At 45.4% G+C, this 23,640-nt stretch overlaps 1 protein-coding gene across 1 annotated transcript in view; it reads right to left on the bottom strand.

Moving 5' to 3' along the window:
• Positions 1 to 11,036: 11,036 nt before the first annotated feature.
• RAB22A (RAB22A, member RAS oncogene family) overlaps positions 11,037 to 23,640 on the bottom strand; it is a 62,452-nt gene continuing 49,848 nt past the window's right edge. Inside the window, exons 4-7 of the mRNA XM_079128604.1 lie at positions 23,087 to 23,158; positions 22,898 to 23,004; positions 22,186 to 22,295; positions 11,037 to 17,717 (exon numbers count right to left, since the gene is read on the bottom strand). Of these exons, the coding sequence (XP_078984730.1) occupies positions 17,620 to 17,717; positions 22,186 to 22,295; positions 22,898 to 23,004; positions 23,087 to 23,158 (387 nt within the window). The 3' untranslated portion in view covers positions 11,037 to 17,619. The remainder of the gene's footprint in view (positions 17,718 to 22,185; positions 22,296 to 22,897; positions 23,005 to 23,086; positions 23,159 to 23,640) is intronic.

Here is a 23,640-nt window from a genome sequence, read left to right as displayed (position 1 = left end):
GCACCAGCCAGGCCAGGGCAACTTCCACTGCTCAGTTTAGGGTTTTCAGACTGCTCGGGCCATGTGAATTTGGGGTACAAACCTTTTGGGAAGCTACCCTGCATTCACAATTCCCGGCAGACCCGAACTTCTCTCTCTCTGCGAGTTCCTCCATCCAGTGTTCCTCCTTTGGGCTGTGTACAGTGTTTTTGGTTCACTGGGCCCTGGGTGCTCCTACTAGACTCCCCAACTTGGGAGGGGACATAACCTGATCTTTGTGTTCTGACCCGTGAAACCCAAAAGACTGAGAAAATTTAAGAATCTGCCCACTGACTTCCACAGTTGCCCAGGACAAAAACCAGCGTCAGGACTCAGCTCATCTCTGAGAGTTTCATCTTCCCTTCGCTGTCTGGCTTCAGAGCCCCCTTGTAGCAGCTTACTGATGCATTTAAAACACTTTATCCAGCGTGTGAGCTGTTTTGATTGGGAAGGTCACTCAGCATATCTAATCCTCCATATTGCCAGAAACAGAAGCCTCCTGAGGAGCTGTCATGTTAGGAATATTTTACTGCACCCAGGCCTCAGCTTTTAGTTCTCATTCCATTCCCCCATAAATGGAATCAGACTCCTTAGGGAAAAAAAAATGGATGATTCTTGACCTGGCGCAGAGAATACACAAGATTAACCTATAACCACTTACAGTGCCAGAAAAGAAGGAAGGTCTCAGAAGACATCACAGGGCAGAGGAGCCAGCTGAAAGGACCCAGGGCCCCAGCTGAGACCACGACATTGCACAACACCGTGTGCAAGTGTGTCCCAGGGTAGAAAATGAATATCCCCGAGACCACAGTGACATGAATAAATCCTGGAACAGAGTCGACAAGACAAATCCCCCGTACAGAAGGATGCCAAATAGTTTACATTAGACACTCCTCCCTCCAGGACCTGAATCGGGCCCCCTTAGGCAAGGGCTGCACTTAGTGACTTTGCTTCAGTGTTTGGTGTGGGAAGTGGGCAGCGTAACTGCACAGTGGAGAAACCCAGGAGGCACCCATTAGCCAGGTGATGGGGGTCGGCCTCATCCATCACCAACAAGGCCTGGGCGGGAGGCACCCTTGACCTAAGCGTCTTGCACTCTGTGGTCTCCATCCCAATGCAACATAAGATGAGGTGCCTGCCTCTAGTTCCAGCTTCTCCAGAGTGGGAGGATCATTGAGCCAAGGAGCGTGAGGTCAGCCTGGGCAACACAAGGGGACCCTGCTTCAGGGAAAAAAAATATGAGAAACCTAAACTGAGGGACATTCAGTAAAACACCTTAAACTGCCTAGGTCATTAAACAGGGTGAGTTACAGGAAGAGGTCACAGCCCAGAGGGGCCTAAGGAGAGATGACAGCTGAATGTCCTGTGGTGTTCTGGACTGGGCCCTGGAACGGAAAAAGGACATTGGAGGAACCCAGGAAGTCCGTGTAAGAAAGGGAGAGTAGTTAACATATTACTCCCGTTGGTAATGGTTCCTCGGTCTGACAAGTGCCCCACACTGATGTGGCATTAGGGGTTGGACACACAGAGACCCATTGCCTCTGCAACTTTCTGTAACTCCAAAACTACTCTAAAACCAGAAAGGACTAGACGTCTTCATTGACTCTCTAACCTCCTGTGCTCTGTGTAGGGTCAAGCCCTCTGATCACCGGGATGCGCAGGAAGGAAAGGGTTCCTGCTCTGAAGTGCTGCCACCCCTGGATCTCACATCAGCCCACCCTCCCTGGTCCTAATCCCTCCCTCACCACTCACTCACTCACTTGTTTTTAATCTAATTTTAAGGAATTCGATTGACTTGTGCGTTTTGCACGTGTTTATTTAAACCTGTTCCCCACTGGTCTGCCTCTCCTAAGAATCTGCTGGGTGAGCCAGTAGAGTGCGGTGTGCAGGGTTGGCTACCAGGACCTCACTGTCATGGAGGGGCACCTGGAAGAAAAACACCAAGATAATTACAATCTGTGCTAGCATGGATGAGAAGACACTGCAAAGAGAAAATAAACTTCCCCCTGGCATCGGAGGTCGGGGAGATGTGAACGCTCATGGGTATTAGCAAACAGTCTTAAATATGTATGTGTGTTTGTGTATATATTTTGATTTTTTTAAATATATATTTTAATTTTTTTTTTTTTTTTTTTTTTTAGACTGGGGATTGAACTCAGGGGCACTCGACCACTGAGCCACATCCCCAGCCTTTTTTTGTATTTTATTTAGAGACAGGGTCTCTCAGAGTTGCTTAGGGCCTCACTAAGTTGCTGAGGCTGGCTTTGAACTCTTGATCCTCCTGCCTCAGCCTCCCAAGTCCCTGGGATTATAGGCACGGGCCACTGTGCCTGGTTATATTTTATTAGATATGTTTATATATATGAATGCATTATATGCTCTGTATAATTTTCTATGTTGATTAAAGATCTTGACAGGCAAGCAGGAGAACAGCATGTGCAAAAGTCCTGAGCCCCAGGCTGCAGAGGACCTGCTTGGGAACCCCAAGGAGCAAGGACCCCTGCTTTCTGCCAGGCGCTGGACTGGCACATGTGCCAGTTTCCTGTGGCTGCTGTAACAAATTACTCCAGTAGTTTACGATTCTGGAATTCAGATATCCAACCGGGTCTCCCCAGGCCAAAGCCAAGATCTGGCCGGGCTGCGACGTGTGGAGGCTCTAAGGACACCTGTCCTTGTGTGGCCCAGCTTCCAGGGGTCTCCTGCCTTCCTCTGCTCTGGGCCACTCCCTCCATCTTCAAAGCCAGCCCTGCAGGGTCATTCTCTCTGCTTCCGTGCAGAGCTCTGCCTCCTCGCCTTCCCTCCTCTGCCCCAATGCCCACCGCCTCCTTCAAGGACACCTGGATGACCCAGGATCCAGGCCCCACCCAGAGTCTTGGACTTGGACACTGGCGAGGTGCCTTCCACCAGCAGGGACCACACTTGAAGGCAGGGCACAGGTATGGAAGCCTCGGGGAGCCGTGGTTCTGCTGTCACGGCCCTCGCCACGGTCTCAACTACTGTCACTCGCGCTTTATAGACAGAGAAATTGAGGTTAGCAGAGTTGGCCGGCGCCCCAGGGAGCAGCAGCGGCTGCGGGAGTGTGCACCCCCTGGGCCAGGTGCTGCCCAGAGCGTCCCACTGACATGTTTCATCCCCCGAGTGTCCAGGGGGGGCATCTGTCCACACTTGACAGATGAGGAGGCCAAGGACCGAAGGAGTAGCTGGCCAGGGACGAGGGACAAGGGCTCTTCTGTGTTACGCTGCAGAGACTAGATCTTATCCACCGAGATCTGTCCAGGTTTGTTTTTGGTTTGTTTGCTGGGATTGAACCGGGGGCCTCACACTTGCTAAACACGTCCTCTCTCACCGAGCTACATCCCCAGCCCCGTCCAATATTTTTATACAGAGTAATACAATTACCCATCTGACTAGCTAGCTAGCAGCTAGCTAGCTACCTGTAAAAAACGTTATAAGCCTCCAGCAAGACTTCCCAAGCAGTCTCCCACTCAAGCCTGACTCTGCTTAGCTTCCAGGGTCTGATGAGACTAGGCACTCTTACAGTGGTATTGTCATAGACCTAAATTTTTTTTTAAGGAAACTTACTTTGCAATGACTTTAAATATGCAGAAGAGTTGCATATACAGAATAGAGAGTTCTCCTACGTCCCTATGAGTCTCTCCTAATGTCACCATTTTACACAAACCCTGGTACATTAGTTAAGGAACTAGTGTGGGTACTTGATTATCGACTGAACTCCAGGCTCTGGATGGATGTCACCAGTTTTCCCACTAACACTCCTTTTCTGTTCCAGAGCCCAGTCCAGGATACCGTGCTGCATCCACAGATTCACTTCTTCCACAGGGGCTCTGGAAGCTGACTGGAAAATGAATGAGTAACAGCTGCAGCCACTGCTGACCAAAGGCACACGCCAGTCCACGTCAGGAGCAGCATGAATGTGGTTCACACGTTGTCACCACAACGAGCAGCACTCGTCTTTTCTTGGGTGCTCAGATGGGGAAATTGAGGCACAGGGAGGTTTAGTCCCTGTCCAGAGAGAAGTGCTGGATGCAGCAGAGCGCGTGGGCAGACTTCTCAGACACGCCCCATGGACTTACTTATCTGGGTCTCTGGCCCCATGAAGAAAGGGAGGGCCTGTCTTTGCTGGGTGAGCCACTGCCTCCATCACAGAGCAGGGCTTGCAGCACAACAGGGCAGGCGTGGTGCAGGAGCCGGCGGAGGAGGGAAGCGATGAACAAGTGGGTGAAGATTCGGGGCCGCCAGGGGTGGCATTTCAGGAGAAGTGTGTGTGCAGGAGTTGCTAAATCCTTGAAGACCCAGCAGCTCAGAGCCAGGCTGGATGGGATGGGGCAGTCAGAGTCAAACACGCACCTATGCCTTTGTGAAAAGGGACACAGTGATGTGAATGACCTATGCAGAAGGACGTGGGAGCGGCTTCTGCCTCAGCCCAGGGTAACTGAGGATGTTCGGGGGATTGGGGAAAATATGGAAAGCTTTTTCCATGACCACAAACTCCCTGGGCTCTTTATTGCTGACGGAGCCACCAGGGAACGATTCCTGGTCCCCAGCTCTGTGCCTGGCACGTAAAAGGTGCTCAATAAATGTTTGATGAATGAAGGAAATAATGTAATTAAGAACTGAAGAGGGTGGGGTGAGGGGGAGAGTCTTTTCAATCCTTAGGACTTGTCCCCAAGCACCCAGAAGGCCACATTTGCATACAAATAATTGATATTCTAATTACAAATCATTCGTATTGATTTATTAAGCAGATCCCCAAAGGATCTCTAGAAGATAATTAGATTCTCCGCTCCTTAGGGGTAAGGACGGCATATTTACCTCCCAGTCCCCCCGGCAGTGTGAGGCAGAACTACATGATACATGTTTGATGAGGCAGTGAGAGAGCGCGGTTTAATTGTGGGGAGAGTTTATGGGGTCCCTGCAGATCATTTTCAGTGTGTTGGGGAGTGGGGGTGGGGACATCCGTCTGTGCCTTTGGATGTATGTGACATTGGCACACCTCTCTCCTGCCTGAGACCTGGTAGTTTTCCAGTGCCGCCTTCATTCACAGAGCAGGCACTTGAGAGGGACACTGGCCGACCATTCCAACTGAAAGACAGAAGCCACAAGACCCCCATCTCCCCCTGTCCAGTTGGGAGACAGAGCAGAGCAGGATGGCCTAGAGGGGCCCTGCTAGGGAATGGCTGGGAGGGAGGGCCTGAGACCACTTTCCATTGTCTCTGTGTGCCTGTCCCCAGGCCACTCCAAAGAAATGACAATAATACATGCAATTAATAAAAAATGATTATGCAACCAGTGAGTGAAAGCTTTATTAGAAAACACTGCTGTTTTCCCTGATCTGATTAAAACTGTCTGCTCTGCAAATGCAGCTTTGCGTCCCCCACCTCCCGTGCGCTGACGGGGGGCACCCGAGCCCTCCGAGCAAGCGGGCGCAGCAGCCTGCAGCAGCCTCTGGCCCTCCGCACAGGGAAGGAGGCCCGAATCCCTGAATTCCCTGCAGAGGGACAGGCAGCAGGCAGGCAGAGGCAGGGTGGAGGTCTGCCGAGGTGGGGCAAGGGAACGGTCCCGTTTACAGTCTCCATTTCCATCATCTGCTCCTGCTCCCCAGAAACGCTTGGAGCTAGAGACTCTCAAGTGACTGTCACGACTTTTTGCTTTTCCATCTGGTGGAAAAACAAAAACAAGCGATGACGACAGGTAAAGGAGATGCAGTGTTCTCGGGAGAAAAGAAGGACTGCAGCAGGCCTGTCACCGACACTGGGACCCAGTTGGTGTCCTTGCTGTGCTCCTGCTTGGTGTGGCAGGAGTGGGGCACCGGCTGCCTGGGTCACCACCTGCCCTCAGCAGCCGCGGGACCCACTCATGTGTGACTAGTACTATTGCTCACTCAACCAGTGACCTAGGTTGCAGGCAGTGCCCTCCAGACGAGCCCAGGATGCACCGCAGGCGACCTGGCTGGCTTGGGGCTGTGGGCCCTGCAGGGACGGGTGTTGGAGCTGACCTGGAGATGGAGTGAGGCTGCGGAAGGTGATCTGCAGAGCTCTGCTCCGGCTTAGGTGCTGTGAGGATCCGGGCAGAGCCATCTGGATCCAGAGAGGCATTCAGGAGGGAGCCTGCAACGAAGGCTGGTGGAGTGGCTGCCACCAGGCTGATCAGTGGTCTGGTCAATATTAGGGTTTAGACACGTTCTGCCTGGGATCAGGGGTAATTACTGAGGGACCGTGCCTTTGTCTCGATCTTCATGGTCCAAGTGGCCTGTGAGATGCACGCCTGTGACATCCAGCGTGTTCCACACCAGGCGGCACAGGGCACAGCCAGCCAGCAGGGGTGCTGTGAAGTCCTGGCTGCAGGAGCTGCTGTGTCATCGCACTGAGCCTTAGTCGCTTCATCTTCACAGGGGGGAGGGACTCAATGGATGAAGGCATGATATCAGCTGGCATCATGAGGGCAGCCCACGATGGAGTCCCCAAGCCCCTCATGTGGCATCCGGGAGGCTGGCATGTGTGTGAGCTGGGAGCTGCCGCAGGGTAGGTGTGTGGTGCGGTCCTTTATGAAGTACAGGGTCCCCTCATGTAGTGTGACTCGGTAAACCTCCTGGGTCCCAAACAGACCAACAACATCCAGGAGCTGAAGCTCTGAGAACCGGCTCTCCAGCCTCATCTGGTGACTCTGAAGACACCCCTCGCCCCCAATCTTTGAATGCTGTTATTAATAAAAGTAGATGATTCTTAATTTGCAGCAACTGGGGACAGGAACATGTAGTAAATACCTTCTGTTATTTCCTCCCAGGACAAGAGAAATGCCTCCCCTTGTTTGTTAGAAGTCGACTCCCCTCCTGAGGCCCCGATTTCTGTGTGCTGTGATGATACCTGGTTGTGTCTGCAGGCATAAAACCCGTCCTGCAGGGTTTTCCACTCATTTCTTCCTCTGAGTCTGAGACACTGGACTTTGCAGAGGCAGGAATGCTTCAACGTTTGACAATACAAATAATAACTGATGCTCCATCAGCTCCAGCAAGCTGGGACCAGAGGAGGGCAGCCAGTGGCAGCTAGCTGTGGCGCATCCTTGTTCCCTCACAGGTTCTCCACCTCTCCAGCTGTCCTTGTCCCTTTCCAGCTTCTCTGCTCCCTGCCTGGAGCCCAAGTTCTCCTGACAAAACTCCTCTTTCTAATCCTGTTGTTCTGCAGTGGCACCACACGCAATCTCTTGTCTTTTTCACATTTTACTTTGCAGTTTAAGTCACTGGTCTTTCCGTCCTTTTGTGTTTGTGTGTGTGCACACATGCATGTGTGCACGTGTTTTAAACTACAGCATTATGAAAAACGAAGAGAATATTTTATATTGTTTAGGCTTTTAGACATAAACAATAAAGAAGTCTCTACTGGACCCACGGTGAAAAAAGTAGGCTCGAAATGTACCTAGTTTTGTTGTAAGCAGTTGTATGCTAGGGCTTGTAATGGGATTTAGTATTATTGGTCTTATACGTCGAGTACATTCACTGACCCAAGGACACACTCAGGAGTGTCCTCCAGCTAGCCTGGAAGCCCCTCTGAAATGATGGGCCAAATCATCATTTTAGAGGCAACCTTGAGTCCATAAGGTTTTATTCCACTTCTTGAAATGTTCTCTTCAAGATTTTGGGATCACTAAACTTGTACATCATTTCAACACAGTTAATGCTGAAAGGGTCCTTCTTGTTGGCGTAATTGGTTCTTCTTCCTCTCCTCCAGGTGGCTGTTTTGGGGGAGAATTTGATATATTCAATAATGGCTTCAGAATTTGCTGTCCTTTCAGCCCCAAAGTTATTATATACAGGCCACTTATAGAAATTGCCTCTTGGCCACCAACACTCCCATCTCCTATTCTGTTCAGAAGGAATGTTAGGGCAGGAAAACCCACACAGAGGGATCCTAATTTTCCAACAGGGTTATCATATTGGATATAGGGCATATAAAAATAAATTCAAGTCAAATGTTCTGGGTGGGGTATTTGATGATTCAATGGTCTGGCTGTTAATGGCCGATTCGGGCAGCAGCCCACCCTACTGGTAAAGAGCAGCCACAGCGTCCCTGTCACTGCCGTGCAGTCTGCTGCTTTTTCCCTAAACTATGATGTGTCCTCATTTATATGCAAACAAGATATGACCTGACCCCATCATCTGAGCAGCCGATGGCAATTTTAATGTTGATGATAGTATACCACTGGTGCAGATTTGGTGCCCTAACATTGTACATTAACCTCAAATTAACATTCACAACACCACAATTTTCTTCTTAAAAATGCCCTTTTCTAATAGAATGGAACCCTGGTAGCTCTCCCACCTTATTTTACATATATTTTATTACAGAGGCCTGAAGTTCCATTCTACACTGAATACTAATAGAGGAAAATGTGACACCCCCCCCCCCCCCTTATTTCTCACCCCACTAACAGTGGTGCCTGAGCCCACAGCAGCTTCCTGCAAAGCTCTTGAAAGGTTGTGTCTGGTGCTTATGCTGTTCCCTGGGAGATGCTGAAAAGCTGTACTGAAAATAAAAAAACTGAGTGACTAGAGGTCTGATTAGAACTGTGATTGATAAAGTGATTCCTTTTGATAAGGTGTCAGCTGTAAAGCTCCCCCCCACTTCCTGTTTTACAGGCTCCTCCAGGGCTACAAGGAAAAGAGACAACTTGACATGCTGGTGAATAAATTTCAGGTGCTGAAGACACTTGCCTTCCCAACCAACACTACCATTTTCAGTGGAGAATCCTGTTTTGGCTGATATTACTAGAAGACAAATAAATTAAAAATTTGAAAGGCTCTGTCTGCATTGTGTAAGTTACGGTCTTGATGGAAATCTGCTTTTCAAATTCTAATGAAAAAAGGTCTACAATAACCCTTGAGGGTACTCAGGAATCTGGGTCCATGACTTAGTTTCTACAGGTTCTAAAGCAAATAGCCAGTTGCCTGTGGAGAAACAATGGACGTTGTTTTGTGTATGCATTTAATGCTTCCTTTTGCTTGGGTGTGCTCATTTGTTTCTTCCTCTTTGGTGTGGGGTTCCTCTCTTTTTCTTGGTGTCTATAAGTGAAACTGGCTTCTGCTATAATGCTACTTTGACAAGTCATTGACTAATAGTCTCCTTAACATATACCCCCCTTTCTTCCAAGAGGATTTAGGACAGCTTGAAAAGATCTCAAGAACCAAAATTAAATAAATGTGGGCTGTAAAGTTTTATACACTGGTTCCAAATATGACTCTAAGCTTTTTATTGATCAAAATGAAGTGTGTGTGTGTGTGTGTGTGTGTGTTTAAAAAGGAAAAAATAAGACAGATGCAATTTCAATGTATCCATGTAATTTTCACTAAAGCTCTGAAGACAGGATTAGAGTTCAGGAGCTCCTGATTTCCTTTGAAATAAGAAGAAACATACCCACATACTCATGGTAAAAAAAAAAAAAAAAAAAAAAAAAAAAATTAAAGTACATATGTACATATAAAAGCGAAAAGTGGAGCAAAGGTGACAGTTCTGTCACCCAAGCCCCTCCCTCAGAGGTAACTCCGGTTAGCGTGAAGGAAGAGGTCTGGCCTTAAGAGCAGGTAACGCAGCAAGCTAGCTAGGATGCTAAGCGAGGGGAATCTTGTGCCCTTCTGGTGGGAGCGATGTCGATAAACCACTTCAGAAAACTATCTACTAAGGCAAAAATGAGCAGACAACAGAATACATGTTGTCAGGTATGTGTGCAAGAGAAATGCACATACATGCATCAGAGACCCATGTGAGGATGCTCACCGCAGAAGGGTCCCGTCAGCAGAGACCTGGAGCCCTGCCGGTGCCTGTGCACACAGAACAGGTCCGTAAACGGTGGCTTATTCATGCCACAGTACACACGTCTGTGTGAGAGTGAAGGCAATTACCACCCAGCATGCTGAGTGAGAGAAGCAGCCCAGGAGCACAAGCCACGTGTGCACCCGGCACAAAGCACAACTCAAGCCAATGGGTGACGTGAGAGAGCAGCACAGCAAGCGAGGGGGCACAGGCCAGGCTTCATCACGCAGACAACACCCTGCTCCTCCCGATCTGCCAGCTGGTCTTACCGATGACCTTTGTGAAACTGAACTATGTAAGACTTGTGGCACTTTTTGTACCTATCTTAAAATGTAAAAAACAAAACAGCAAATTACCGCACCAACATCAATGTTACTTCCATTGGATCAGAAGGGATTATCAGGCAGATGGCTTAGAAATACACGTGAGTGCTTACTCTTTGGTAGAGCTGAGCTAAGTGCCAGCGGATGGTATCCCACTAGAACAACCACGTGGTAAAGCTGTGACTACCCTCCGTTGGTGAAGATGAAAGACACTCCACCACTCATGTTAAGGGTCTTGTTCAGGACCACATAGTCTGGAGAGGGGCCAAACTGACACACAAACCTGCTCTGCTCTCTGAGGTTCCCTCAGAGCACAAGTGGAGCACAGAGGGACAGCAGAGAGGAAACTGGAACAGAAGCTGAGCTTCTGTGGGCAGGGGAAGGCACTGAGCAAGTCTAGAGCTAACGCTGACGTGGGGATGGAAATACCGGTGTCTGTAAATGAAATCCGCCAAATGGAGATTCCTGAAGGCCCTTCCTTCAGGAACCTAGGGTCCTCACGGTGGGCACCAGTGTTCCCATCAAGTGCCCAGGGGGCTTTGTAGGCTGGCAGAGATGCAGGAGGCCACGGGGACTAAGCCCACCGAGCCAGACGCACCATTGCTCACCAGATGCCACTGAGGCTTTGCTGTGCTGGGGGAGAGTTCCCAAGTCCTCAGGAATGTCAGAACAATGAGTTAAGAATGTGTGCTTGGGCTGGGGCTGGGGCTCAGTGGTAGAGCACTTGCCTGACATGTGTGAGGTCCTGGGTTCGAAACTCAGCACCACATATAAATAAATAAAATAAAAGATCTACTGACAACAACAACAAAATTAAAAACAGAATGTGTGCTGCATAAGACTGCAAAGAGAAACCATCAAAAGGCAGATACGCACATGTGTAAACACAGCATTTTATTAACAAAACGTTTACACTGTTCTTACAACAAACTTCATAGTGATTTAGCACATTTTACTCTATAAAAGTGCATCATAGAATACTCAGGCTAAAACAGCACAGCAAAAAGTATACCAAATCTACCTGCATTTTCAAACCATCCACTACCAGCATAAGTATAAAAAGAAAGACCCTACAACAAAAGGCAAAAAGGCTAGTTTTCTTTTGTTGGCATCTACAATAATACAGACATCATATGGTCACAGACTCAGGGCCAGCCCGAGGTTAGACCGCAAAAATAAAGTCTTCAAACATCCACATAAGCTTGGCAAACCGTCCTCCCCACGTTCCAGTACAGGTACCCAGGCAGTGTAAGACCCAGTGTGAAGCCATGGCTATGGCCTGGCTTCTACAGTGCTACAAAGTGGCCAAACTCTAGGAATTTGATTTTTTCTCACAACAGATGCTATTATAAAAGGCACAAATATTTTACTCCTTGCATCAGGTCTTAAGAAAGTACAACATTCTTAGGAGAAATGAGTTGCTGGTATGATGGCTTAGGGCTATTTTTTTTAAATGTCTAGGCTCATCTCTAAGCTGTTTCACTTCTAGGCTTTTTGACTTGAACTTTAACAAATGCTCTACTACGGACTTAGTGAAATTCTGACATGTAAGCCATCTCCAATGATCAAAAAACCATTCTGCCAGTCAACTGAGCTCCCACTGAAAGCTAGTGCTGCCCGCCTTCTTCTGGAAATCCTGGAGGTTCTTACCTAGTCAGCTCTGGCGTCTGACTGCACAGATGTGATCGCCCAGCTGTACGGAGTGGACACAGCCTGCTGCTGCAACCTTGGCAGGCTGCAGGGAAGGCATGTCATGTGCTGGGGAGGTGAACGATGCAGGGTCTCTAAGGGAGAGATCACCAAAAAGTGAGAAGGGAACTAAGGCAAGAATTCCACTTTGATCACAGAGAAGGTAAGACAAATCCTTAAGGTCAGAGTAACAACTGGGGATTATGTGTGTGACTCATAAAGCAAAGTGATGGGAAGACTGAGATAGATGAACAGGGAAAAAACCAAAATCTTTTCCAGGGCAATAAAGCTCTGTCTACACAGAACAACACACTGTTTAAAAAGCGAGTCACCAACAGAGCTGACTAGCCAGCTGCCAATCACTTCCCCCACACAGTTGACTCGTCCCTCTGATATATGCATGATCCATGTTAAGACTATGCTTCATACACTATGTAATAACTTCATATACAAAGGAAGTGGAGGTAAACACAGTCAAATGTGCTTTCAAAACTTTCAGAGGGTTCTAGGCACAGTGGTGCATGCTTGTAAATCCCAGTGACTCAGAAAGTGAAGGCAGGAGAATCCTAAGTTCGAGGCCAGCCTAGGCAACTTAGTGAGACCCTGTCTCAAAATAAAAAAGGGCTGGGGATGTAGCTCAGTGGGAGAGCATCCCTGGGTTCAATCCCCAGTTCAATCAAGAAAAAACAAACAAACAAAAAAAGCCCCAAAACAAAAACAAGAGTCCTTTGAACAATCATTACTATCTTAGGACTTCCCATTAAGTGGCACACAGAATTGGTACTTGAATTCCTGAAAGTTACCAGAATTTTGTTTGTTGCAATTATGAAGCATTTTGATGAGGCACTAGGCACCAGACAGATGTAAAAAACTTGCAACAAATTAGACAATTTTTTAAAAAATTTGTTAGACATCATGGTTAACTTCACCACTGTCAATATAGCCTAATCTTACTATCTAAAATGTTCAGCATAACAAAAGAAATTGACGGAAGGCTTGAGACTTTTTAAAATTAAACTCTGAATCCTTTTGTTTTGAAGCCAAAAATATTCTAGCATAGCTATAATTGATTATGCTCTGAAAGGAAAGAACACAGATATTAGTTATTTCTGATGGTACAGACGATCAAATTAAACTTGATCTATGCTACTGAAAGTCCTTCTATATTTGGAAAGTATATCATTTTCCTATAAGCTAGGAGAATCTTGAAGGATGCGTTGAGAAATGTGCTGCTTCTTGGTTCTATTTATTCACCTTCCTTGTGATGTCAAAGGAAACTTCGTCGCAACAGGTCTCTCACTTATCATTCTCTTAGGTGAAGGAAATGGAGGCTCCTGAAAAATGTAATACTCTTCTAATATGTTTTAGACTTTCATTTGCACATGAAACAGGACAAATGCCCTAGAATTCCATTAACATTTCTTGCAAATCGGATAATCAAATTGCCTGTTTTTCTATTACTGGAAGTCAAGACAAGCAACTCTGCTGTCAAAAGAAATTTGCAGAGGTCATTTCTTAAAGCCCCAGGCTAAATTCCACCCCCACCACTCTTTTCTAAAACTACACAGTATAATGTGTATCTCCTAGATCATTTGTTGCTTGGACTTTATTTTTCTAATTTTTAAATCACAGTACTACAGGATATCCTAAAGATTACCTTGAATGATTTTAAAATTTTCTAATGAATCAAGCTGACTGAAGTTGGGTATATTTAACAGCATGATTCCCCAAAGTACATTCCATTTCTTCCTTTAAAAACTATTATGAGGTGCAGTTCTTTTGAAGTCAGTGAACAAAAATTGTGTTGTTCATCCCTTTAAAACAAATTTAAAAATAATGAAGATTTTTCTGTCTAGCTTGTCACTATCATTTAACTTCCTGGGCTTAGCAAGGAGGGCCAGTCAGAGTTTGTGGGCTGTCACTCTCCAAACGTTCTAAAGCAGGCACCTCATATGATCAGCACTAATGGGTTTCCAACAACTCTTCTCTGGGAGGAAGGATTCTCTCCTCACTCCCACAGGCTGCTGCAGAGATATCTGTATGTTCAGTGTGCTCATCTGTGGTGTGTAACACATTGTGTGCCTGAGACTCTAAGAGATCAGACATTGCATTCTGAGTGTGCTCTGAGAGAATAAATGAAAATGTGCCAAACAGAATTCATATGACCTCCTTGGCTCACTCTTAGGACAAATCTCTCTTGGAATCTGGAGACCTATGTACCGAGTATGGTGAAATCTGCCCAATGAAAGGCAATGCCAGGAAAAGCAGACACTGGAGTTCCACAGTGCCAGGAGGCCACGCGGCTGTTTTCCAAAGGCCATTGTCATCACTCTCTCCTAGGGATTTAGAAGTCTTCCTAAGCCTATTTCCTTCTTGAGACAAGAAATAGAAGACTTGAAGAAAAGTTCAAAATTAAATTTTTTTTTTTTTTTTCCTCCTTGTATATTTAAAAATACAGAGAACTGACACCCCAGAGGACACTGGCCCACTTAAAGAAGTAGCTCAAGGGGCTGGGGAGATAGCTCAGTTGGTAGAGTGCTTGCCTTGTAAGCAGTTCGATCCCCAGCATCCAAAAAAAAAAAAAAAAAAAAAAAAAAGGAAAAGAAAAAAAGAAGTAGCTCAAGCCTCTGCTACGTCTCCATCCTTCCAGACACGGGCAGGCACCCAGGCAACAGGACCACGAGACAGCAGGCACTTCACACATCAGAAGTGGGGAACCAGGACACACATCCTTGTTTAAAAGGAACTAGTCTCTCAGCTGCTCTGAGCAGGGCCTGTCCTGACTGTGGTTGACAAGCAGGAGATGGGGTTTCATTTGGAACCAGAGGGCTTGCAGTAGATACTTCTCCCCAGTCATTTCTTACAGAGTTGGAAATGAAGGACACTTAATCATACTCTTACTTTATGTTCTTTTAATCACCACATGATAGTTAATTAGTTATCACAGGATCAGAAAAACACTTATGTAAAAAGAGAGAGCTGGAGACCAGTGGTTTCTAGGATTGGACACCTGCAAAGAGCTTATTTCAACTTCTCTGAAAGGAATCGATACACACTTGCAGCTAATTAATGATTTTTCTCTTCTGTTCAGTCCCAAAGTTTTTAAAAATGGCCCTGTGTCATAAGGGAACCAAACGGTTTTTACAGATGGGCTATGTCTCAATTCCTTTGAAGTCTTACAAGCTTTTTCTCACAAGAAGAAATAAAGAGATATAAAATGTGGTAGATCATTGCTTAGTCAGGTTAATCTGAAATATGTTCAAAGTAAAGCACTGCTTCTGACTTTAGTATTTATCTTTGCATTTTAGAAGCAAACAATATAAAATGAAGAACTTTTTCCCATTTTCACTGAGCATGGGTTATGGATCTGAGATAGAAACCTGTTGTTGTTGTTAAGCATTACAAAGATACTACAAGAGAAATAGCACCCTGTCAATTTCTTGGACGGATTGATGAAAACGAGGGAGAAGAGAAGAGGCCCCAGAAATGCCTGAGCTTATGCTCCACACTGCTCATCTGATAATGAGATGTGGCTGTGACCAAGCAGAATCACTCCCTACACAAGAAATTCACAGAAGCAGCCAGCTGCAAAGGGCAGGAGAGATGGCCTTGAGTCGGGCTAGATGCAGAACATCCCAGTGAGAGCAGAGGCATTCAGAAGAGGTTCAGAGGGCCTCACCCGCGCACCAAGCACCACATGCTCACGGCATCTACTGGCAGGTTTGGTGGAAAAAATGTGAAGGTTGTGGATTTGCGTCATCTTTTTGTGAAATAAGACAAGAAGGGCCTCACATGCATTGCCTCCTCTGTAATGAGCCAAGCGACCTTTGTTTTTATTTGGTTGTCGTGGAGACAGAGGTCCAGCAGTGGGAATGCTGGGGACAGACAGGGGCAGTGCTGGACATCCTGGATACATATGAAGTAGAATCAAGCCACCTTCTGGGGCAAGGGTCCAGCCCTAGGAGTCATTCAGTCTCTTATCCAGTCTGCTAATTTAGTGCTGGCTGGAGGCGATGCTAGGACACGGGGAGTCCCTGTGTGCTTCACCAGAAGGCATCAGAATCTTCACCAGCTGCACTCTTCCTATATGATTCCAATAAGAATGAAGCAATTTCAAATGGTCAAGACATACAACAGGGAAAGGGGAATCGTTTTTCACTTATTCTGAGTTATAATTTTCCCATTAAAATCTATCCATATCAAGTAGGGGGAGCATAAATAACAATTATTTTCAAAGTCTTGACTGTTCAGTTTAAGGCTAGCTCTGCACACACAATTTAGTTTGGAATTCAAGCTGTTTCATTTCCTATTTGACCCTGTAAATTTCCTCCTGCACAATGCTCAGGTTGGAGGGCGCCAAATTAGACCAGGAGCACATTTCCACCAATCACGCTTCAGTGCTTTATTTTTAGATCATATTAAAAACCTCATTAGGCTCCCTGAGGGAAAAGAGTGTTAACCACTAACAAAGGCAGGGGCAAATAAAGGAAACGGAAAGATAAGCTAGACTGCGACAAGCAAAGTGCTCTTAAACCAGTGGGTCTGGGGTCACCGTGAAAGCGGAAACTTATTACCAAGACCAGGTAAATGACTTGAGCTCAGAGCTCCCTCTTTTACCACAGGCCAGCAAGAACTAGTCAGGCTTGTCGAAGTGGCATATGTCTTTATTATCATTTCCAGATGGGATGTAGAGGGAAGAGGGGTGGGCAGAAGGGAAGGCAGAGAAACCTGGAAAGACTACAAGCTAAACGTCTGTCTCTGCAGGACACAAATGTGCCTCAGGGTCTCCTCCAGTGGACAGGCTAAACAGTGGGTGGGCATCACAAGACTGGGTTCGAGATTAAATGGAGTGCTTCATGAAACTTAGAATTTATTAATGTATTTACATAATTTATAGTCTTTAAGCAATGGTCTCATAAATACAGACTACAACTTTACATATGCTAAGCAACTGATACTTGTTTTCCCCACCAAAATACTTCGGTTAAATAAAAAATTGACAGCATTTACATTACTTTTTTTTACTTTCTCCTTTTCCTCATTTTTAAACTGCTGCTAACCTGTTTAGGACATATGTAATTCATTTATTCCAGGTGATTCTCTACCACCGCCACAGTGGCGCCAGTGATGTGTTTAGTGATGCATGCATGACAGAGTCAAAAGCAAACCCCAAGTGAGCTGGCGACCACTGCCGTGGGGTTGGCTTTCTGTATTATCGGGGGCTAACAGGCTCCACAGAAAGTGCTATAAGAGGCGGAGTATTTGTCCTAGGCATCACCATTTCAGCTTCAAACATAACTGCCTTGTCCCTCCACTGCAATATCCTCCCTCATTTAAATGACACAACTCTCTCCAACAGAGGTAACCCGAAACCAAGGAAATGATAATCTTGCCTTTTTTTCCCCTCAAGAACCACGAAAGTGCTAATTTTCCCTTTACAAATGTTACATAAAATCCTGATTATAAAACTACTCAGCAATTTAATTCCACCATTCATATAATGAGGTGCTCCCCTCGGCAAGGGTAAGAGTCAACAATGCAGTCCCTTTAGACACCACAGATGCTTGACATAACGGACGTCCACAGACTGAAATATCATTGCTGCAGTCTTCGAGGGGAGAACAGAACCAGCCAATTTCTGTGCGTCCTTTTTGCATGAACAAGACTCGAGTGGCTAGGTGGACACTGGCAGCAGGGCCCCCCCAGCCCTCCTGCTAACTTTCGGGACCAACTACTTCACCATAAAGTCTGGGAGGCTGAGTTCATCAGCAGCAGTTTCGCTTTGGCTCTGATGGCTGTCTGCGGAGTTTGAAGCCCTTACCGCCAGATGGCGGGTTGGTGTCAGTGGATGGAATTCTTCGACCTACACCAAGATGAGAGAAGAGGGAATGAGCTACAACTTTCCAAATCTGTTCCTTCTCAGTCACAATTTTGCAGATACAATTTGATTAAAAAAAAAAAAAAAAGTCAAAAAAATGTTAATAAACATTTTCCTCGGGAATAATTTACAGAAAAGTCGCAAAGATGACTGATACAGAGAGTTGCTGTACACTCTCATCTAGTTTCCTCCATGCTGGTGTCTTATATTGTCCTAGGACACTTGTTGAAGTGAAGAAATCAACACTGCCACATCACAACTAACTCTAGACTTTTTTCAGGTATCACTGGATTTTCCACTAATGTTCAGTTTCTGTCCCAGGATTCAGACAAGGATAACACACAGTATTTAGTTAAGAAACAAAAAATTTTTCTTGCAGTTCTGGGGACTGAACCCAGGACCTTATGCATACCTGGCAAGTACTCTGTAGCGAGCTACAGCCTCAGGCCATTAGTAAAATTTCTAATTAAAAAATTACACATTTTTAAAAACATTTCAAGTAGGTAATACGCTACACATTAAAAAAATTCACTCAGAACATGCCTGTCCCTTTGTCTCGTGGCAGAGCTACCACTGTGACCTGCTGCTGGTGCAGCCTTCTAGGAAGGAGGGACCGAATTCCTGTCCTGCTCTGCTCTCTGAAGCACGAAGGAGAGCAAGCAGTGGGCACTGCTCTCCTCCTTGCTGCTTTCATGCATTACTCGCTGGGGACTGCTCCTCCTCAGCACATGGAGACTGCTGTTTCTTTACTAGCTCCTCAATATGGCATCACATGGATGTACTGTGATTTATCTGACTATTCCTCCACTGATGGATATTTAGTTGATTGCCATACTTTGACATTATTAATAATGGTGTATGTGTGTGTGTTAGATGAACAGGACTGGAGGAGCTAGGTCATGCTATCCTACACTGGGCATTTGTCTGATACACACACTGTATTCCCAGTGTCTGTTTAGCACAAATGCAAGGACTTGAGATTTAAATTTTGACAGATGCTGCCAGATTGCTCTCTGAAGAGGCTGTGCTGCTTTATTCTCCTACCAACGATGCGTAAGAATGAACAGGTTTCACTTTACTGCTCTGTGAAGCATGATGTCAATTTTGAGAGAAACCTTAAATCACCCATCCTTCTACCTGCCTGATAACACAAGGGCTGCTTTCCGTAAAACGGTCTTTCTGATGCCCTCCTACTTCCTACCTCTCTCTAACATCTCAAGACACTGAAATCCACCAGGACACCAGAAGCATGCTACGACATACCTGTTTACAAATACTGACTCCCTCTAACTAGACATTAAGCTCTTTTAGGGAAGAGATCCTGTTTCTCCATATGGTGTTCCCGTATAGCAGACTACGTGGGGCAGAGGTATTTTGTAAACATGGAACAATGGACAGGCATATCTTCTGATGTGAGCAAGGCTAAGAGGGAAAAAGGCAGCAACTCTCAAGTCCTTGGCCATCAAGCCTTAAGTCTCCAACATTCTGGGAAGTGCAGAACCTATGTGGGCAGCACACTGCACAGTCTCCAATTAAAAAGTCTCCTGCAGGGGCTGGGGCTGTAGCTCAGTGGTAGAGTGCTTGCCCGGCATGTGTAAGGCACTGAGTTCGATCCTCAGCACCACATAAAACTAACTAAATAAAATAAAGGTATTATGTTCATCTACAAAGAAAAATATTTAAAAAAAAAGTCTCCTGCAACTTTTCAAATATCTATAGACACTGTTATGAATAGGTTACAAATTTATTTAAAAGCTTTACTGAAGCTTCTTGTCATTATGTTTTCTTCAATAAATGAAAATTCAAATGCAGTTATCACAGAAGCAGCTATGAAATATGACAAAAAGTCTTTTTAGAATGAGTAGTCCTAGAAGAAAACATCTTCATCATCTGGGAATAGGCAATGGTTTCTTAAACAGGAACTAAAATCATAAGCTGACCATAAAAAAGAAGGACAAATTGGATTAGATTCAGATGAAAAACTTCAGTTGATTGAAGACTGATTCAAAAATGAAAGTCAGGCCACAGAGGAGGAGATATTTCCAATACACATAATCAACAGGGGACTAACATCTAAAATAAAGCAGCATAGACATTAAGAAGGCAGGTGCCTGAAAGGAAGGCGGCTCGATCAGGCGCTTCACAAGAGAGGACGCTCAGATAGCACAGAAACGTGAATGAGGGTCTGGATGGGCTCTCGGCTTCATCAACACAAGGGAAACACAGTCCACTACTTGCCCAGCAGAGACAGAGGAGCGGAACCTCACACATACTGGTGTGAGCATCCACCACTGTGGAAACTAGTGGTGAAATCATATGAATACATGCAAATCCAATGACCTGGCAATTCTTTTAGGGAAAAAGGTGTCTAACAAAAATGTGTACAGATGTTCACCAAAGGACATGACCAGAAGGTTCAGAACAGTGCTGTAATAGCTCTAAATTGGAAACAACTGTCCAGATGCCCATCCACAGCAGAATGGATAATTATACCATGGATACTCTCCTTCCCCAATCCCCACCTTCAACTCTGGACACAGACACACACTAGCTATGAGAATGAACCTTCTACAGTTACATGCAATAATATGGATGATCTAAAAATGTAATACATAATAAGAGAAGCCAGACACAAAGAGTAAACAAAGTATTTTAAAAAATATAAAGCACTAAATATATGTAAAATGGTACTGTGTAAAACCACTCTGAAGAGTTAACAGTTATCCTGGGGGCAGGAGAGCTACGTCTCACCCTGAGTCCACCCACAGGCTCCACTCCACTGGGGACAACACACTGGTCTCTGTGCTTCTGTAGGTACACTTTACCATATGAATCCTCAACACAGGTATGCCAGGTACTGTGCTCATGCAATGTGACAGCACCCAGTGAGAAATAAACCCGATTTCTACCTCTGTTAATTGTTCTAATCTTTGTGAATGCTAGCTTTTTCTTTTTCCTTTTTTTTGGTGGACAGAGGATGGAACCCAGGGCCTCATTTGTGCTAGGCACGTGCTCCACTGGTGAACCACGCACCCAGCCACACAGTTGGTACAGTTTACTACCATCCTTCTGGGTTTTTTTTGCAGTACTGGGGATCGAACTCAGGGCCTTGTGCTTGTGAGGCAAGCACTCTGCCAGGTGAGCTATCTCCCCAGCCCCCTTCTGGTTTTTTTTTTAGGGGTACTGGGGGTTGATCCCAGGGGCATTCTCCCACTGAACTACATCACAGCCCTTCTTAAATTCTGAGACAGGGTCTCGCCAAGTTATTCAAGCTGACCTTGAATTCGCCATCCTCCTGTTTCAATCTCCCAAGTTGCTGGGATTACAGGCATGTGGCACTGTGCTTAGTAAAGTGGCCAAATCTAAGCAATGGGACACATTACATAAAAATCCAAACATCTGAGCAAACTACAGATAGCAACACAAAAGCAAAACAAAAGTGAACTATAAAAATCCTTGAAAACAACCTCCACAACTGGGCACCGAGAGGCCCCCAGGGCTTCCCCTGGGCCTGCTCCACCTGGCCCTGGTGGGCACTGGAGTTCGTGACCCCTCCCCTCTTTGGAATGGCTAAGAACCTTTCAGTTCCATCTGTCTCAGATCTGAAGCAGAGGCTGGGTCTTAATGGGTGGGTGCACTGACCTCCTCCACCAGCCTGCGGCCTGCCATGTCAATGTGAGCTCCCCCATCCTGAGAGGGTCTGCTCTGCCAGACTTCAGCTGGCAGCACCTCCTCAGAGGCCTGCCCTGACCACCTGCAGGTGCTTTTTCACTTCACCCTGAATGATTTTCTTCCTCTTACTATAATCTGAAATGATCCTATTTATCTGGTGTTCACGTTCTGTCTCCCTCAGCAGAACATGCACTCTGAGAGAACAAGGGATGTGTCTATCTTCTTCATGCTCTCTCCCCCGAGCCTGGAACGGTTTCCAATAAGTATTTTGATGAATTTGAATGAAATGAATAAACATAGATACAATCTGTAGAGGATCCCAAAGGCATGCAGCAGCCTCTCTCCCATCTAGTGTCATCATGTAACACTCTGGAAGGGGAAGGGGGGTGGGTGGGAAAGAAATCCCCTTACAGGGGAATTACACCTGCATTTTATTTCCTTTCATTTTTTTGCTCATTTTTGATGACCCTGGATGACTAATTAAAATAAATGTAAATAGAGACAGAGGGAGAGACTAGCTTCTTTGACCTCCTGCCCTGTGCATTATGTATTCAGCAGTGGCATTCTTTCCAGCAGAGCCCTCGTCATCACGCAGCAGCTCTCCAGCAATTACACCTCGATAGGAAAGCTGGCTGTTTTGCTTGTACTCTCAAGTCTCATCTCACTGACGACAGCATCAGAGACTAGACCACTCAAAATATGATGGGCATTCTAACCAGGAAGATAATTCTGTCTGAAGGTGTTCTGCACAGAGGGATCCCAGAAGCACAAAGATACTCACTAATTTCTATAAAGAGTTCATTTATGTTTATCGCATTTTTTGCGCTGGTCTCTACAAAAATCGCGTGAATGGAGTCAGCGTAGTCCTTAGCATCTCTCTCCATGACTTCTCTGCAAGGCAACAATTGTAAATCAGAACTTCTACCCATTAAGAGCTTATGTTATCCCCACCTACCTGGTCACTAACAGGTAATGATGACAAAGGATGTCCTGAATGGCTCTGTGAGCCCTGACACGTGGTCTTCCTAATTACACCATTTCTGGGTTTACACAGACAAAACCCAGCACCACTAACAAGGCAGCTAGTGGAATGATTAGGGTGAAGTTTTCTACTCCCATCCCCCAAGTTAAAATTAAAAAAACCCATGCTTTGGGAATTATGAAGATGGTAGAGAAATTTCTAATAAATGTGCTTTCCTTATTCAGTTCTGTAACAGGAGCATGGGGGCTGCGCTGATCTCAGATAACGCCAATTGTGATGTGACCAATGTTCAAGTAAATTACACACCTGTCTATAAATGTAATATGATTGCTCCAAATGCCTGAAATCTTAATTTTAGTTTGAAACTTCAGGTCTCCAACCACATAACAAAAAGGAATTTTTCAATGTCAGAGATTAAAAAAAACCAAAACCAAGATTCTTACACTGGATATTGCTCATTAAGAACAGGAACACATAATCAGCAGTGCAATCTCTTTGTCTAATAACTTACCTGACATCGATAAGATCACACTTATTTCCTGCAATGGCAACTACAATATTAGGTGGGCCATGCTGTCGAAGCTCTTTAACCCAGTTCTTCAATGTTGAAAATGTCTCCTGTAACACAAAGGGAGAAACTGGAGATCTAAGCAACTAAGAATTTACAAAATATTCTAAGGAAAACTGAATATAGTCTTACTTCTTTTGTGATATCGTAAACGATTATAGCTGCAGCTGAGCCTCGGTAGTACATTGGTGCTAAGGCACGAAACTGCAGAGGGGAAATAAATGACAATGTTGGAAAAACTGGTTAAATATATATTTTTTTAAATTAGACTTCAAAGTCCATTATCCCTGCACAAAAGGTAATCTTTCTCTAAAGACAAAGATGACATCATGTTTTAAAGCAAATGAACCAGTAATTACCAGAGGCGAAAACTTTTAATGTAACACTGAAATGTCTCTCAGAAGATAGTTTAGAATACAGTTTTATAGGAATTAAATATGGTGCTATAAACAATTGATTCAGCTAAAAAGGCTTTTTAATAGAACTCGATGTAGTAATTCCAAATTCATTTGTTCAACAGTCCTTTAAACTTTGGCTTCCCAAACTATCAGGGAGAAAAAAAAAATAATGCTGTGAGTAGTTCTCCAGAGAAGTGCTACACTGGTGTCACACAGATCACCCTGTAATCCAGACGCTGACTGTCCTAGACAAGAGCACACATTTAAATTCACTACTCGAATGAGTCT

The sequence above is a fragment of the Sciurus vulgaris genome (genome assembly GCF_902686455.1).
Source record: "Sciurus vulgaris genome assembly, chromosome: 2".
Taxonomy (NCBI): domain Eukaryota; kingdom Metazoa; phylum Chordata; class Mammalia; order Rodentia; family Sciuridae; genus Sciurus; species Sciurus vulgaris.
The sequence above is the reverse complement of the archived record's forward strand: the minus strand, read 5'-3'. Positions and strand labels throughout refer to the sequence as shown.